Source organism: Phyllopteryx taeniolatus, chromosome 6 (assembly GCF_024500385.1).
Source record: "Phyllopteryx taeniolatus isolate TA_2022b chromosome 6, UOR_Ptae_1.2, whole genome shotgun sequence".
NCBI lineage: Eukaryota > Metazoa > Chordata > Actinopteri > Syngnathiformes > Syngnathidae > Phyllopteryx > Phyllopteryx taeniolatus.
This window is the reverse complement of record NC_084507.1, coordinates 28,044,068-28,061,415: the sequence shown is the minus strand read 5'-3', so window position 1 is coordinate 28,061,415 and position 17,348 is coordinate 28,044,068. Positions and strand designations below refer to the sequence as shown.

At 41.9% G+C, this 17,348-nt stretch overlaps 1 protein-coding gene across 10 annotated transcripts in view; it reads left to right on the top strand.

The window, feature by feature from the left end:
- znf1035 (zinc finger protein 1035) overlaps positions 1–17,348 on the top strand; it is a 64,896-nt gene that overhangs the window by 30,470 nt on the left and 17,078 nt on the right. For 4 of the 10 annotated variants that reach the window (XM_061775959.1, XM_061775956.1, XM_061775957.1 and 1 more), the window contains one exon: positions 26–9,078. The exons of 4 other annotated variants lie outside the window; for them this stretch is intronic. In XM_061775959.1, the coding sequence (XP_061631943.1) occupies positions 61–8,289 (8,229 nt within the window). In that variant the 5' untranslated portion in view covers positions 26–60 and the 3' untranslated portion in view covers positions 8,290–9,078. Of the gene's footprint in view, positions 1–25; positions 9,079–17,348 lie in introns of those variants that run through there. 2 more of the 10 variants (XM_061775967.1, XM_061775960.1) reach the window with 2 other exon arrangements.

The following is a 17,348-nucleotide window of genomic DNA, read 5'->3' as shown; positions in this document are numbered from 1 at the left end:
ATAATGTCATGATTTTGAATTTTAGGGAGAATACACACAGTCCCAGTTTCCTAGAAGATAATGGCTCACGAATGGGATTCGTATTTTCAAAATCTCACACCACTGTCATCAGATCCAAAGACATTGAGGACATCAGAGCCAGAAGGAAGTCTAGCCCAACATATTGAGACCTTTGTGGGACAGCACGAGTTCTCAAACTCCACAGCTTCAGACTCTGCCCCTGCAACAGACTCTACATTTGATACAAAGTATTACTCAACTTCCAATGTTGGAAATTCCGCTTCTGATTGTTCTTACGAAAGCTTCTATAGAGAAACACCTTGGCAAGCTGATGAAGGACTCATGTTAAAGGATACCTCGTTGAGATGTGAAAATGCTGATATTAAAGATTTAGCCATGAATGGATTATCTTCATCTGGACCCTCGCCTTCATCCTATTCAGCTGAGTTACAAGGACTTCAGCAAAACTGTGAACTTTTAGCTTCATCGCTTCTTGAGGACTATTCGGATGTCAGTAGTTGCTCGGACACAGAAGTAAATGAAACAAGGCCTTCTTGTAAATTTATTACTAGTCCAACTCGACAGCCTAAACCGGATTCTACAACGAAACAAAGTCCATCAGATTGGCTTTTCACACACCCTGAAAATGTGACATTTTCAAATGAAATAAATGCAATTTGCCCAGGATCACCAAAATTGATGACTGGAGGAAATATAGATGAATGTATACAAGGGACAAACAAAGGTTTTGAAGAAAATGGGAGTTGTAACACAGTACATAATCAATCCTTCTCGGGGATTTCAACGAGAGAGAGTGGGACCATTGAGGATTGTAATGAGAAAGAGGGACTTCCAATTCAAGAACAAGAACAAAATGTAGACCATTATCAAATTGAGGGATACTACTCAGACATCTCAGTAAGTGACAATGAAAACCTGACCGGCATTGAGGATCACCCAGATCATATGGAGGAGCATAGGACTGTAACACCTGAATATACAAAAATGCCAATTGCAAAGATGGAAGATGAGGACAATGGACTGGAGAGAGCAACAGAGGAAACAAAGGAATCATGCCTACTGGAAAATGACGTCAATGACAGCCCTAACGTCATTGGACAGCAAAAAATAAATATGACCCATGGTGAGGAGGCTTGCAGTGCTGTGCGACAAAGGGAAGAAAAAGAATTTGATTCTTTGGGTGAGGAAACGTTCAATGTACCAAAGCAAACAAATATCGAATTTTCCAGTGTTCATGATGAAAGCATGGAAATAGACAACCCCCTATCAGATATGGAGATAAACTTTCAGGACAATGAAATGAATACTGACACCCCTCAAATCTCAGATCCTCCTGAGTCAGAGTCTAATAATGCGCTTCGTGAACTGGTGGAATGCACAAATATGCTGGAGACCAATAGAGAAGATATCGGTTCCTGTTTACAGTTCTCGAAAAGCCAGCCTTCTCAAAGTGTGGTTCTGGACAATATTTGTTGCCCTGTTCCAATGAGTGATGGTAATTTGAGTAATGCCAGTGCCAAGAAGAGTTTGTGTAGTAATTCATATTACTCTCTAAACACAAATAACCCAAGAACAGACAGTGATTTGGTTAGTGACGATCTGGGGAGTGGCAATAACAAGCAAGATGTTGATATCATCTCAGACTGGCAACAACAACCCTGCTCAAGAACAGAAACAAATATTTGTGAGGAAGAGGAAATTAAATGTTTCCAAGAGGAGAATCAGACATCCTCTAAAAGTTCAGATTGTACTGGTGTCACTATTGACGCTTGTATTTTGGATGTGCATGTTGAGAACAAACAGAGCATTTCAAATGATTTAAAATCCTTCTCACAGAAGAGCGACTTGAACAATGATTGTGATTCCTACAAAGATAAGGACCCTGCGGAAAACACTCCTCAATGTCCAGAAAACATACTTCATCAAAATCCAGTATGCCCGGAGCAAGAGCTGACTCAGTGCATTGATGAAAATGTAAGGGTGTTATTCGAAGGGATGGACACTTCAGAGGAAGAAAAGTTGATGCTTGGTGAGCAGTATGGGGAACCTCCTGTTGCAAAACACTCAAGTGACACTGACTCGATGAAACCTGAAGAATCAAAGTGTATTGTCCAATCAAAAGGCAATAGATTGGATGAGTCAGAAGAACAAGGTAGCGCTCTAAAATCCTCTTTACAAATGAGGAAACGCCTACAGCCTGTTGTAATTATGAATAAAATGGAGCCTGCTCCAAGTGTTTTATACCAGTGTGCACTTTGCCAGCAAATAACCCATAGTGTTGACCATCTAATTGAACACCACCACTGTCAACATTCAGACCAGATTTTCCAGTTTTGCAAAACATCCAATAAATACTTGATCAGTAATGAACAATCACACAAGCATGTGGGCAACAACACCGAAGAACCTCAACTTGCTTCTGATTCTTCTCACCGAAAAAGAAAGTCTCATCATTGCAGCCGTTGCAATATGACATTCTCAAAAATAATTCTATATGTGCAGCATATGCGTGGTCACACTGGTGTCACGCCTTATAAATGCGATGGATGCGGCTTATATTTTGCACAGAATTGTACCTTGAAAAGACATAAAAACAAACCTGGTAGATGCAGAAATTTCAAACCAGAAAATCCAGATGCAAAATCCAGTGACCATGAAGTTATCAAGCTAGTAAAACATGAAACTACACCACCATCACCACCACAAAACGTTGTGATGGATCGGAGACCGCTTGAAAGTCTTTCTCAATGTTACGTGAATTTGTTTGATGTCTGCAAAACTAATGTCTGTGTCTATTGTGGCAAACAATACTCAACTCCGAGGAAAGTCAAAAAGCATATTTACAACATGCACAAAGGAAACCCTCCAGGTGTTTGGCAAAACCATACTACTATGAAACTGACCAAGAAAACAAATGAGAAAACATTAAAAATATCTCTTGAGAAAACTGAAAATATTGAAAATGAGACAAGAGGTAAATATAAATGTGCTCTCTGTCCACGAATTTTCATGCAGTCCTACAACAGAGCTAGACATTTGCGTGATTGTGTCAGACTGGCTGTTTCTCGTAATAAGGGAAAGGTTGGCAATAAATACAGGTGTCCACTGTGCCATGCTACATTTACACAGCCAGGTAATAGATACAGACATATTAAAACCTTCTGCCTCAGAAAAACTCATAATCAGTTATTAAAAGAGAATGCAGAATCAGAGCAAAGGGTGGAACTCAATATTAAGAAAGAGTTGAAGAGAATGGGACAGAAAAAAGTGGCCATGGAAAACAAGCAGACAGAATCCAATTCAACAACCCCTACAACTATAACTTACAAATGTGGTGTCTGTCCAGCAGTTTTCCACCAAGTGTCTGGTCTCTACCAACATGTAAAGAGACATGAGTCTAAAATTACTGGCAAAATGATCAAGTACAAGACTTCAGTTTTGTCCAGGAAGTCAAATATAAAACCTTTGAGGACAAAGACAAAGCAGACAGAGCAGACTGAGGACATTCTGAAAACAGATGAGAAGGCCAATGTTTCCCTGAGCTGTCGATATTGTGAAAAAAAATGTGACACGGAACAGTCATTAAAGAATCATGAGAGGTGTCACAGGGGTGAAAGGCCATACCGCTGTCTTGATTGTAGAAGAGGGTTCAAGAAAAGAGTCTACCTTATGGCTCACAAAGTTGTTCATCAGAGTATACAGTGCACACTTTGCAGAAAGATTCTTCCAAATGCCAGAAATCTTGTCCAGCACGCTAAATTGCATCATAAAGGGAAAATGTTTCCATGCCCCAACTGTCAGAAGCAGTTTTTGAGTCCTATGGAGCTCCTTAGACATCTAAAATTACATCAAAAGGAAGGACAGGCACCGCTTTTGAACGGGGAAACACTGAAATCCTTGAACTCTGTACAAGCGCCAGGTGAACTAAAGGAACTGCAATGTTCCCTTTGCAACGAAGTATTTGATGATGGCCACTTGCTAAGGAAACACAGTCTAACACACATATCTTCGTGTCAATGTCCATATTGCGATCAAAAGTTCAAAGCCCGTCGTTATTTACTCCTTCACATGTTCAAACATACAGGAGAGAAACCTTACTCCTGTACTCAATGTGGAAAAAGTTTCTATCATAAACCAAGCCTGGAAACTCACAAGGAAATGTGTGTGCCAACTCAAAACCCAGAGCATTCCCAACCTAAAAACCATGAGTGTTCAATTTGTTCCCGAACATTCAAAAAGAAAGTACACCTGATGGCTCACAAAAATGGCCACAAGAATAATACTCTGCGTGTCTGCACGAATTGTGGGATGTTCTTCGGCTTAAGTAAATTTGGTCTTCATCGGAGAACGTGTGGAGAGATATCGCAACCCAACAATATCTTATCCTCTAATGGTGATGCCTGTCAAAACATTCCACAGAAAAGCCAGACTGTTACTAAAACCACTTCCCAGTCCAGTGCATCGAGGATGCTTCCATTTAAATGTCCTAACTGTACAAGGAGGTTCAGGTTCAGATCATTACTCTTAAAACACAGCGTTTCACATACGGGTGTACAACCGTATGCATGTATACATTGCGGTGAACGATTTTCATCCAACTTGTTGCAGTTGCAGCATGAAGAGCACTGTAATGATGTTTCCAAGGAAGAGGAATCAAAAGTTAACGAGGCTTCAATCGAATTGACAAAGATGCCTGCTTGCATGGAGGAAGAACCGATATCCCTAGAGAAAGCTGGAGATGAGTACAAATGCAAATTCTGCACTAAGACCTTTGTGAAGCCACGAAGCCTGCGACGTCATATTTTGACTCATAATGAAGTGAATCCCTATCGGTGCAAAGCCTGTGGCAGCTGCTTTTCAAGGTATGATTATCTTAAGGTACATCATGCTCAATGTAAAGGAAAACGATTGCGGTTGCAAATCTGCATTCCCAAAATCAGTTTGGATGATGTTGGCAAGGGCTGGCAAAACAGGCTTGCCATTAAACCTATGAAACAGCAGGAGAGATTTGACTGTAAAGTTTGTTCCAAGAGCTTCCCAACTCAGTCTGGAGTCTCCCGCCATGTCACACTATTTCATACTGTCAAATTGTTTAGGTGCCCACATTGTGATACAGAGTTTACTCACGAAAAATCTCTGAACTACCACATGAAGCATAAAAACTGTAAAAAAGTATCCAAGAAACAAGATTCTACTCCACCACAGGATAATCTACCATCAGGAAATGTTAAGCCACTCCAGGAGGAAAAAGCTACACACCAACTCCAGCTTTATTCTAACAAAAAGCACAAATATACTTGCATTTACTGCCCCCGTGCTTTTGCAAACAGTGCACGGTTACGAATACACACTCGGTTGCACACAGGGGAGAAACCGTTTTCTTGCGATTGTGGCCTGCGATTCATCAGGAATGACTACTTAAAACGTCATTGTCTAAAGTGCACCGTCAAACTTTGTAAGACATGTGGTGTAGCATTCCCCCAAAAAGAACTTTACGATCATCAAAAAACTTGCACTTCAACCTCATGCCAGTCAATGAAGCGGGAAGAAACTTCTCAAAGCCTTACAAAAGGCTTTTCTTGTGCCTACTGTTCTTTACGTTTTTCTTTGTTTTCACAGCTTCAGGAACATTTTTTGAATGCACACAAACTGGAAATGATGGATCCACCAGCATCTCTTGCTCCTCTTCAACATCATCTTTCAAAGCTACCACCCATTAAAGATGATGGGCGTGACAAACAGCCCGGCGAAGGTTCGAATTTGACATGTAAACTAGATACCACACTTGTTGGTGATGTTTCTGAATCACTAGTTTGCCCAGTCTGCAATTTGTCCTTTGAAAATAAAGCTGGACTAAAGGGTCATTCTCGCATGCATTCAAAGGAGATTCCGTTCAAATGCAAAACATGCAAGAAAGGCTTTTGGAATAAAAATCTACTCCGCAACCACAACAGGAAATGCAGGTTTGGAAATGTTAATGCAAGGGATCCAGCTCAGAAACTGGAAGGGCCTCAAAAAGCAGACCTTAATCTGACACTGCCCAGCTCTGTTCTAGTGTTCAAAGATGAGTCACAAACAGACTCTGGAGTTCTGCAGAGAACGTTCTCCTGCAAAGATCATTTGGAGGAGTCCCCACAAAACCCTAATGAAGATCAGATTCAAAGCAGCGCAAACAAAGATAAGAAAGTGGTTCAATACCAATGTTCTGAGTGTGATTTGAGCTTCACTGATGGCTTGATGCTCATCAGTCACCTGGAAGACCATGGGAGAGAGGAGCAAGCAAATAAATGCATTCCCTGCACAAAGTGTAAAAATGTTTTTTCCAGTCAAGCAGATCTTGAAAAACACATGAGGTCTCATGGTTTAAGTAAGAATTTCTCTTGCTCAGGATGTACCAAGTCATTTTATACGTTATCAGAGTTGGAAATCCACAAAACATATCATGACTTAAACAGGCCATTTGCCTGTAAACTGTGTAGTCACAGATTTTGGTCCAGGCAATCTCTTGGCTATCATTACACTGAAGAGCATTCTGAACATACATCTGCTTGTCGTTTTTGTAAAAAGACCTATGCCACCAAAAAATCTCTCCAAAGACACTGCAGAAAATGGCATCTAAAAGAGCAAAAGAACTCTGAAAGCAGTCTTGAGCAGAAACCCAATGTGGCTTGTCAAAGTAGTGAAGATGAAAGTAATAGTAGTGAGGACAGTGACTCTGCGCCTTACTTCCCGTGTCATGTATGTGGAAAGACATTTCCAACATCGGAAAATCTGGAAGATCATCAAAAATGTCATCTTGGTGAAAAACCTCATGAATGTGCAGAATGCGGAAGATGTTTTTTCCAGGCCTCCCAGTTGGAGCAGCACAAACGCATGCACAAGTCTGAGTTACAGTGTCAGGTGTGCGGAAGGGGGTTTGTGTCCCTCTTCGCTCTGCGAAAACACAAACATAGTCATGGCAAGAGTCGTCCACACCGTTGCTCCAGATGTCAACTCAGCTTCTCAGGGGCCTCCCAGTTAGCAGAACACATGTCTACCCACCGTGAAGAAAACTTTCCATGTGACATATGCAATAAAGTGTTCCCTTCCAAGAGTAGTAGAGCTGAGCACAGAAAAGAACATACATCAAGTGAGCGCCCCTCTTGTTTCCCTGAAAAGTCTACTCTCTCTGAAAGTTACCCAGAAAAGTTGAAAAACTTGAAATACCGTTGTGGTTTATGTTATGAGTGCTTCAAAGACCCAGAGGACCTCTCAGAGCATGGTTGCAAGGCCTCCAAGGAGCGGCTGTATTCCTGTTCTGGTTGTGATAAACATTTTCTCCACTTATCCCATTTGAAACAGCACAGGGTCATCCATCAAAAATCAACGACTGATAGTGAGTATTCATGCAGTCGCTGTAATACCACTTCTTCCTCCATTGAGCAGTTCCTCAGCCATGTGAAGACTCATAAAAATGAGCTTATTGGAACTGGAAAGAATGCTGATGGTTACAGATGTCCCATTTGCAGCGAATGTTTTGTTAAGGCCACCGAATTGATTTCCCATATTCCTGTTCATTCTGAAAATATGCTGAAATGCGAAATGTGCAAAATTAGCTTTTCCACCAAAAATGAGCTTGAAGAACACGAGCAAAGACATCATAGCTCTGTTTCCGAATTCGAATGCAAGGGGTGTGACAAGAGATTTTTGGGAAGTGATGCTTTCCACAAGCACGCCTGTTCCCCTAAACGGCAAGAGATGGTGGTGCCTGCAGAGAAGTCAGGTGCAGAAACTAACCATCAGGATGCTGCGGAAGAGGAAGAAATTGATGTCACAGGAGAGGAACTGTACAACTGCAGCACTTGCGCAATGCAGTTCTCGTCAAAAAGTATTCTGCTGGAGCATCAAAACAAAGTGCATTTAAATGAGAAGCCATTCAAATGCAAGCACTGTGCAAGATCCTTTGCCTTTAGTCATACCCTTCAAAGGCATGAGCTGGGGGTGCACATGAAACAGGCTCAACCAGCACCGGAAAGCCAGTTGAAATGTCCCCAGTGTTCTTCTAAGTTCAACACAGCCCAAGAGCTTTCATTGCACATGAGAATGCATGCCGAACGACAAGTCGGACAGCACCGCTGTGATATGTGCTATAAGTCATTTGCACACTCGACTCAGCTTCTGCGGCATCAGGAAAGCCATGTTGGCCAAATTGTGTATGAATGCACCGAATGTGACAAGGCCTTTGCTTTCCCTCACCTGCTGGAGGAGCATCAACAGACACATGCTTAGTGCTCAAATAATTCGCCAATGCACAACATCTCCACAATACTACTTGAAGAACTTGTCTCCGGCTGAACCCCCTCCCCCCCACCCCCCAAAAAAAAAAATTATAATAATCCTATTTGTGTTAGTCCCTATTGATCTTGTAAATATAAATTTTAGTGTTGGTCTTTGTATCAAGTACCAAGACCAAATCTTGTTGTTCATATACTGTACATGGATTCTCTCATTTTGAAGTGTAAAATTGTACATAATTATGACAAACATGGTTTATACCATCCTGGTACAAGGGTTCAGTATTCTAAAGTTTTAAGCTTCATTTTCAAGGCTTTGTAAGTTGTTTTTGTCAGTTTCAGCAAATGGCTAGTATTTTTTTTTTTATATAAATACATTAGTGATTTTAGTTCGTTTGTTTAAAACTGAGGAAACTCTTGTACACTCATTTGACAAATGTTCGAACTGAATCAGCAGATCTGACCTGAACATGGTCATTTAAGAATTGTGTTTATTGAACTGGAAAACCTGAGTTTTGCTGTTACTTTTGGGGAGGAAAAATAAATGTTTGTCATGGAAATTGTCGCTTTATTTGACCAAATAGTTCACCATGTACAAAGTTTGTTGTCGCTTTACACTTTTAGTTTAGTCAGATTGTGAAGCCTCAGTGAGTGTTTACTTCTATAAGATACTATTTGCAGCGTATAAAAAGTCTGTCAACCTGCTTGGTCCTACAAAAACTTGTGAATACTTCATGTATAATGTTCTTAAATGTTATTAAAAGGTCTTTTTTATGGGAAGAAATATTAGAACTTTTCTTTTTATAACCATATTTCTGAAAGCTAGGTTTGTTGCAAAAACAAGACTTAACATCATCAATAGAACACTGTATGAAAGCAATTTTGACAGCTTAGGTTTTGCGATATATATATTTGTCATTCACTTGCCCATGGCTCACCAATTGATATTGGAGCAGCGATTCAAAATTGCCACCTGGCAAGATGTTTTTCTGTCCATGGGTGAAGTTCAACGCCAGTTAGAGAAGCTTTATGGCCGTGACACTGATTCAACGCATTGTGCAGTTTGTGATCCATGGAAAGTTTTTTGAAATAGGATAATTTTTTTTGACAAACCACATAGCGGAAGGCCTGCGACTATCACCACTGATAAACACCAAACTACGAGAGAAGGTATTCGGCAATAAGGAAAGTCTATCCAGAGGGCTGTCCTGGAACCTCGCATCCACAAAAGCTTGATTCGGGGACTGCTTGAGGGAGCGATGGCTTTATCTGTACCGACTTCAGGTGGGTTCAAAGACTACGAAGTTGAAGATTATGATGCTCAAAAATCTGAAGTCTGTACAGGTAGGCTATATCACTCTCTGAAGCTTCTGCTAAATAAACATTTTCTGGATCCTGAGTTTAGGTGCAGGAACTGGAATTTGGTGTTTAATTAAGTGGTAGTAGCAGGCCCCTGATGTGGTTTGTCAAAAACAGGGTTTCGACTTTGCCAAGGCTGCCCTTTGTCACCGATTTTGTTCATAATTTTTATGGACAGAATTTTGAGGCACAGCCAAGGCATTGAGGGGTGTCCAGTTTGGTGCCCTCGGTATTAGGTCTCTGCTTTTTGCCGATGATGTGATTCTGTTGGCTTCATTAAGCCGCAATCTTCAACTCTCACTGGAGTGGTTCGCTGCAGAGTGTGAAGCGGTTGGGATCATAATCAGCAACTTCAAATCTGAGACCATGGTCCTACGTTGGAAAAGGGTGGAATGCCCTGTACAGTTCAGGGATGAGATTCTGTCCCAAGTGGAAGAGTTAAGTATCTTGGTCTTTTTCATGAGTGAGGCAAGAACGAACCAGGCAATCGACAGGCGGATCAGTGCAGCGTCTGCAGTCATGTGGACCCTATAGATATGTTGCGGTGGAGGAGGAGCTGAGCTGAAAGGCAAAGTTCTCGTTTTACCGCTCAATCTATGTTCCAACTTCAATCCTCACCTGTGGTCACAAGCTGCAGGTCGTGACCGAAAGAACAAGATCACAGATAAAAGTGGCCGAAATGAGGTTCCGCCGTAGGGTGTCTTTGCTCTCCCTGAGAGAGGTCATCGTCAGTCATCCAGGAGAGGGGCTCAGTTTAACTGCAGCTACAGAGTACGAGAGGAGTCAGATAGGTGACTCGGGAATCTAATTAGAATGGCTCCTTGATGCCTCCCTAGTGAGGTTTTTGGGGCCCATTACACTGAAACGTAGATCGGCCGGTAAATCGTGACCTTCACCTTTCGGCTCAGCTTCTCCTTCACCACGACAAACTGACGCAGAGTCCGTATCACTGCAGATGCTGCACCAATCTGCCTGTCGATCTCCTGGTTAATTCTTCCCTTACTCGTGAACAAGACCCCGAGATACTTGAACTCCTCCACTTGGTGTAGCATCTCATTCCTGACCTGGAAGGGTGGAAAAGGGCACTCCACCCTTTTTTTCAACTGAGGACCAAGGTCTCAGATTTGGAGGTACTGATTCTCATCCCAACCACTTCACACTTGGCTGCGAATTGGTCCAGCGAGAGTTGGAAATTATGGCTTTGAGTCCAACAGAACCACGTCATCTGCAAACAGCAGAGACATAACACTAAGGTCACTAAACCGGACCCCTTCAACACCTTAACTGTGCCTGAAAATTCGGTCCGCAAAGGTTATGAACTAGAATCATTGACAAAGGGCAGCCTTGAAGTTGTCCAACCCTTACTGGAAACAAATCCGACTTAGTTACTGCAATGTGGACCAAACCCTGACACCGGTCGTATAGGGACCAAACAACCCATATTAGGCGGTTCGGTACCCGACACTCCCAGAGCAGCCTCCACAGGCCTCCACGATGGTCACGGTCAAATGCCTTCTCCAAGTCCACAAAGCACATTAGACTGGTTGGGTGAACTCCGATGCATCCTTGAGGACTCTGCTGAGGGTGTAGAGCTGGTCCACTGTTCCATGGCCAGGACGAAAACCACACTGCTCCTCCTCCATTTGAAATTCGACTTCCCGACGGAACCTCTGCTCCAGTACCTCCAAATAAACCTTCCCAGGGAGGCAGAGGAGTGTGATCCCCTTTAGTTGGAACACCCACTCAGGTACCCACCACCCCGGTCTGCAAAGCCAAAATCATTGTGCCTGACAAATTTTGGGGGAGCTGGGAGGCAATTTTTATGTTTTTAAAAAAAATAATAATATTAATGAAAAACAAGATTCAAGGCTACTTGACCCTGTATGTAAAAGTAATTGCTCCCTAAGCCTAATAACTGGTTGGGCCACGCTTACCAGTAACAACTGAAATCTGGCAATGAGACAAATCTGTGGAGATATTTTAGTACACGCTTCCTTGCAGAATTGTTTTAATTCCAACACCTGAGGGTTTTTGAGCATGAATGGCCTTTTTAAGGTCATGCCACAGCATTTCAATCGGATTCAAATCCAGACTTTGACTAGGCCACTCCAAAACCTTTGTTTTTTTATTTTAAAGCCATTCAGAAGTTGACTTGCAGGTTGTCTTTTGGATCGTCGTCCTGCTGCAGAACCTAAGTGCGCTTCACCTTGAGGTCACAAACTGATGGCTGAACATTCTCCTTCAGAATTTTCTGGTAAAGAGCAAAATTCATGGCTCCATCAATCGCAGAGAGTCAAACAGACCCTTTCCAAAAATTTGTATATCATGAAAAACCTTTATTTCCATAATTCCATTCAAAAAGTTAAACTTTAATAGGTTATAGATTCAGGGCCCACAATTAAAACAATTTCAAGTATTTGTTTATTTTTATGTAATTTGGGCTTCCAGGTCATAAAACCCATGAAATCAGGAATTCAAAAAATTAGAATACTGTGAAGAAGTCACCATTTCTCTGTTTTTGTAGGAAAAGCAAAACAAAACAGAAATTAGGGTCACATTAAATCAATCAAAATATGGTACTTTCAAAACTTCGTTTTTGAATCTTCAATACCTGAATATCTTCAGTACTTGGCTGGGAATCCTATTGCTTTAATCACTGCCTGGATGAGCCGTGGCATTGAGGCAATCATCATGTGGCATTGCCCAGATTTCCTTGATGCTTGCTGTCAGTTCTTCTTTGTTTTTGGTGCCCCTCATTTTCTTCTTGATAATACCCCATATATTCTCAATGGGGTTTAGATCCGGCAAGTTGGCTGGCCAGTCAAGCACTCTGATGACATGGGCATCAAACCAGGTTGTAGTGCTTCTGACAGTATGGGCAGGGGAGGAAATCTGTTGGAGGAGGAAATCTGCATCTCCATACAGATCCTCAGCAAAAGGAATCATGAAGTCCTCTAAAACATTCTGGTAGACTGCTGCAGTGGCCTTGGATTTCAGAAAGCAGAGTTTACCAGCACGTGCACTGGACATTGCGCCCCAAATCATGACTGACTGGATATTTCACACTGGACCTCAAGCAGCTTGGGTTCTGTTCTTCACCCGTCTTCCTCCAAACCCTTGGACCTTGATTCCCGAATGAAAGGCACACTTTACTTTCATCGGAAACGAGGACCTTGGACAACTGGCCAACAGTCCTGTCCTTCTTCTCCCCGGCCCACTTGAGACTTCCTACGCTGGCTCAGGCTGAGAAGCGGCTTGACCCGAGGAACCCGAAAGTTGTAGCCCATCTCCCGGATGCCTGTGAATGTGGTGGTTTTTGAAGCTGTGACTCCGCCTCATTCCGCTCTTACTGGATCTCTGCTAGATTCTTGAATCTTCTCTGTTTGATAATCTGCTGAAGCCCACGGTCATCTCTTTTGCTGGTGCATCGTCTCCTGCTTCATTTTGTCCTTGCACTAGACTTTCCATTGATATGGTTGGACACAGCCAGCCTCCTTAGCTATGAATTTTTGTGGCTTACCCATCCTATGGAAGGTATCAATGATGGTCTTCTGGCCAGTTGTCAAGTTTGCAATCTTCCCCATATTGAGCCAAACTGAAGCAATTTAATGACACCTAGGGAAACCTGTGCAGGTGCTTTGAGTTTAATAGATGATTAGTGTAAAATGTAAAACATTTTACATTTACTGCTTAGAATGTTTGGGGTTCAGGAAAGTCTATCCCTGCTGTCTGAGAGAGGAGTGGAATGTACCTTTAACTGATTACCAATCAATAACGGGGCTGACAAACCACATTCGCACAATAATAATTTTCCCTTACAAGTGAAACTAACATACAGTACGTTTTAGGGCTGATGGGAAAGCCGGAGTACCTGGAGAGAACCGACATAAGCACCATGATCTTACCTTTGGTTATCTGTCGTGCGGTGATTCGTAGTGATTCAGGCAACGAGCATGGGGTTGATTTTTGCTCAACAACCATAGGTGTCAGCAAGAAATTGTCTGCCTCTACAGTTGAGTCCATAAATATTGGGACGCCGAGACAATTCTCAATTGACTAAACACCACCCAATGGATTTGAAATGAAACAAGCAAGTTTCAGTTTTGATATGAGTGTATTTGTATCCAAATCGGGTGAATGGTGTAGGAATTACAACAGATTGTACAACCCCAATTCCAATGAAGTTGGGACGTTGTGATAAATAAACACAAAAACAGAATACAACAATTTGCAAATCATGTTCAACCTATATTTAATTGAATACACTACAAAGACAAGATATTTAATGTTCAAGCTGATAAACGTTATTGTTTTTAGCAAATAATCATTAACTTAGAATTTTATGGCTGCAACACATTCCAAAAAAGCTGGGACAGGCGGTAAAAAAGACTGAGAAAGTTGAGGAATGCTCATCAAACACCTGTTTGGAACATCCCACAGGTGAACAGGCTAATTGGGAAAAGGTGGGTGCCATGATTGGGTATAAAAGGAGCTTCCCTGAATTGCTCAGTCATTCACAAGCAAAGATGGGGCGAGGTTCACCTCTTTGTGAACAAGTGCGTGAGAAAATAGTCCAACAGTTTAAGGACAATGTTCCTCAATTTACAATTGTAAGGAATTTAGGGATTTCATCATCTACGGTCCATAATATCATCAAAAGGTTCAGAGAACCTGGAGAAATCACTGTATGTAAGCAGTAAGGCCGAAAACCAACATTGAATGCCCATGACCTTCGATCCCTCAGGCGGCACTGCATCAAAAACCGACATCAATGTGTAAAGGATATCACCACATGGATATCACCAGATGGGCAACTTGAAACTACTATGCAAAGCAAAAGCCATTCATCAACACCCAGAAACGCCGCCGGCTTCTCTGGGCCCGAGCTCATCTAAGATGGACCGATGCAAAGTGGAAAAGTGTTCACATTTCCAATTGTTTTTGGAAATTGTGGACGTCATGTCCTCCGGGCCAAAGAGGAAAAGAACCATCCGGACTGTTATGGACGCAAAGTGCAAAAGCCAGCATCTGTGATGGTATGGGGCTGTGTTAGTGCCAATGGCATGGGTAACTTACACATCTGTGAAGGCACCATTAATGCTGAAAGGTACATACAGTTTTTGGAGAAACATATGCTGCCATCCAAGCAACGTGTTTTTCATGGACGTTCCTGCTTATTTCTGCAAGACAATGCCAAACCACATTATGCACGTGTTACAACAGCGTGGCTTCGTAGTAAAAGAGTGTGGGTACAAGACCTGTCTCCCATTGTGGTGCATTATGAAGCATAAAATACGACAACGGAGACCCCGGACTGTTGAACAGCTGTAGCTGTACATCAATTCAATGGTAATGAACTCCACCTACAAAGCTTCAACAATTAGTGTCCTCAGTTCCCATACGTTTATTGAATGTTGTAAAAAGAAAAGGTGATATAACACAGTGGTAAACATGACCCTGTCCCAGCTTTTTTGGAACGTGTTCCAACCTTAAAATTCTAAGTGAATGATTATTTGCTAAAAACAATTAAGTTTATCAGTTAGAACATTAAATATCTTGTCTTTTTAGTGTATTCAATTAAATATAGGGTGCGCATGATTTGCAAATCATTGTATTTTGTTTTTATTTATGTTTAACACAACGTCGCAACTTCATTGGAATTGGGGTTGTATGTAGTATGCCTCCAATTTTTTAAGGGACCAAAAGTAATGGGTAAAATTGGGTAAAATTAACATTCATGAATCAAATCCTTGGCAGTCAATTACACCCTGAAGTGTGGAAAACAGACATCACCAGACATTGTTTTCATCCCTGGTGATGCTCTGCCAGGCCTCTCCTGCAGTTCCTGCTTGATCTTGGGACATTTCGTCTTCAGTTTTGTCTTCAGCAAGTGAAATGCATGCTCATTTGGTTTCAGGTCAGGTGATTGTTTGCAAAACATTCCCCTTTGGTTTCTTTTGCAGTATAGTCAAATCAAGTTTATTTGTATAGCCCTTCATCACAAAAGAGTCTCAAAGGACATCACAGGCCCACAGTTGGCAATGATTGATGACATCCCCTAATCTACACACCCCAATCGGGCAAGGAAACACTCAAAACGTTATTTGGGGAAAAAGAAACCTTCAGATTGGATCGCAGGATCCTCTTTCCAGGATGACCAGGCTGCAATGGATGTCGAGTGGGCAACATTTATCACATAGGCTGTTGCTGTTCATTATGATGCCAGAATGCTGTACAATGTTTATTAAGATGGCATGAGAGTCCATTTAAAGAGAAAAGGCACCGCAGGGTAGACTCCTTTGGTGATTCTGCCTCAGGACGTGCCCCGGTCAGTCAGAGCAGAATCCTCCATAGCAACGACTCCGGGGGAAGTGGTCCACCTCAGATCTTGTTCCAGTTGGTCAGTCCAGAGCTCAGACAGCAACACCCTCAGATTCGGTCAACATCACCTAGGGAGGAGGGGGGAAGAGATAGGAGATAGAACAAGCAGCAGTAAAACAGACCTACATGTACTTTAACTAAATGCCAAAGAGTAGAAGTAAGTCGGGATTTAAACACTTCTACTGAGGTAGCAGCTCTAATATTCGCGGGTAGGGCATCCTAGAGTACAGGAGCCCAAATAAAAAATGCTCGAGAGCCTACACACTTCTTTCTGGCTCTCTGAGTCACCAAAAGACCAGCGTTTTGCGAGCGTAGGTTTTGGGACGGAACATACCGTGCAGCTAAGTCAGTGAGATAATAGGGTGCTAACCCATGTAATATTTTATGAGTAAGTAACAGGACCTTAAAATTGCATCTCAAGTAGCACAGGAGCCAATCCAAGTTGGCCAGAATGGGGCTAAAATAATCTATCTTTGTCCACGTCAAAAGTCTTGCTGCAGCGTTTTGTACAAACTGCAAGCTTTTAATACTAGATGTGGGAAGACCAGAAAGCAGCATATAATAATATTCAATAATATACAATAATATAATATTATCCATGTGTGTTTGAAATGAGAGAGTTGTGTCAAATATGATGAGAATTTTTGCTGACTCGCTTTGGGTAATAATAGTGCTTTTGTCAAAACCCAGAGTGATGTCCTTAAACAAGTGGCTATGTTTAGCAGGGCCAATAATCAACAGCTCAGTTTTCTCAGGGGTAAGGAGCAAAAATTTACAGGACATCCACTGTTTAATCTCAGCGAGACATGACTCCAGATTTCAGCAATCGCGTGGCTTAGTTAGTTTTAATGGCATGTATAACTGATCGTCAGCATAACAGTGAAAGCTTATATTTACGTATGATATCGCCAAGCGTCAGCATATAAAGAGGGCTGAGTACCGATCCCTGCGGGACTCCACTAGTGACATTATAATACTCAGAGGTCACATTACCATGAATTACACAATGTGTCCTACCCGAGAGAGAAAATCTAAACCAACAAAGTGCTTGGCCTATAATACTCAAGTAGTAAATCTAATAGTATATTAGGATCAACGCCATCAAAGGCAGCGCTGAGGTTGAATAATAACTCTTGATGAGGTGCCACAATCCATAGCTCGTAAAAGAACATTCATCACTTTTGCAAGGGCCGTTTCAGAAGAGTTGTCTGCCATGAATCCAGACTGAAGAAATTCAAATAGATTACTCGAGGCCATGTGATCATTAAGCTGTTGTACTACAATTTTCTCAGAATTTTTTTAATTAATGGGAGA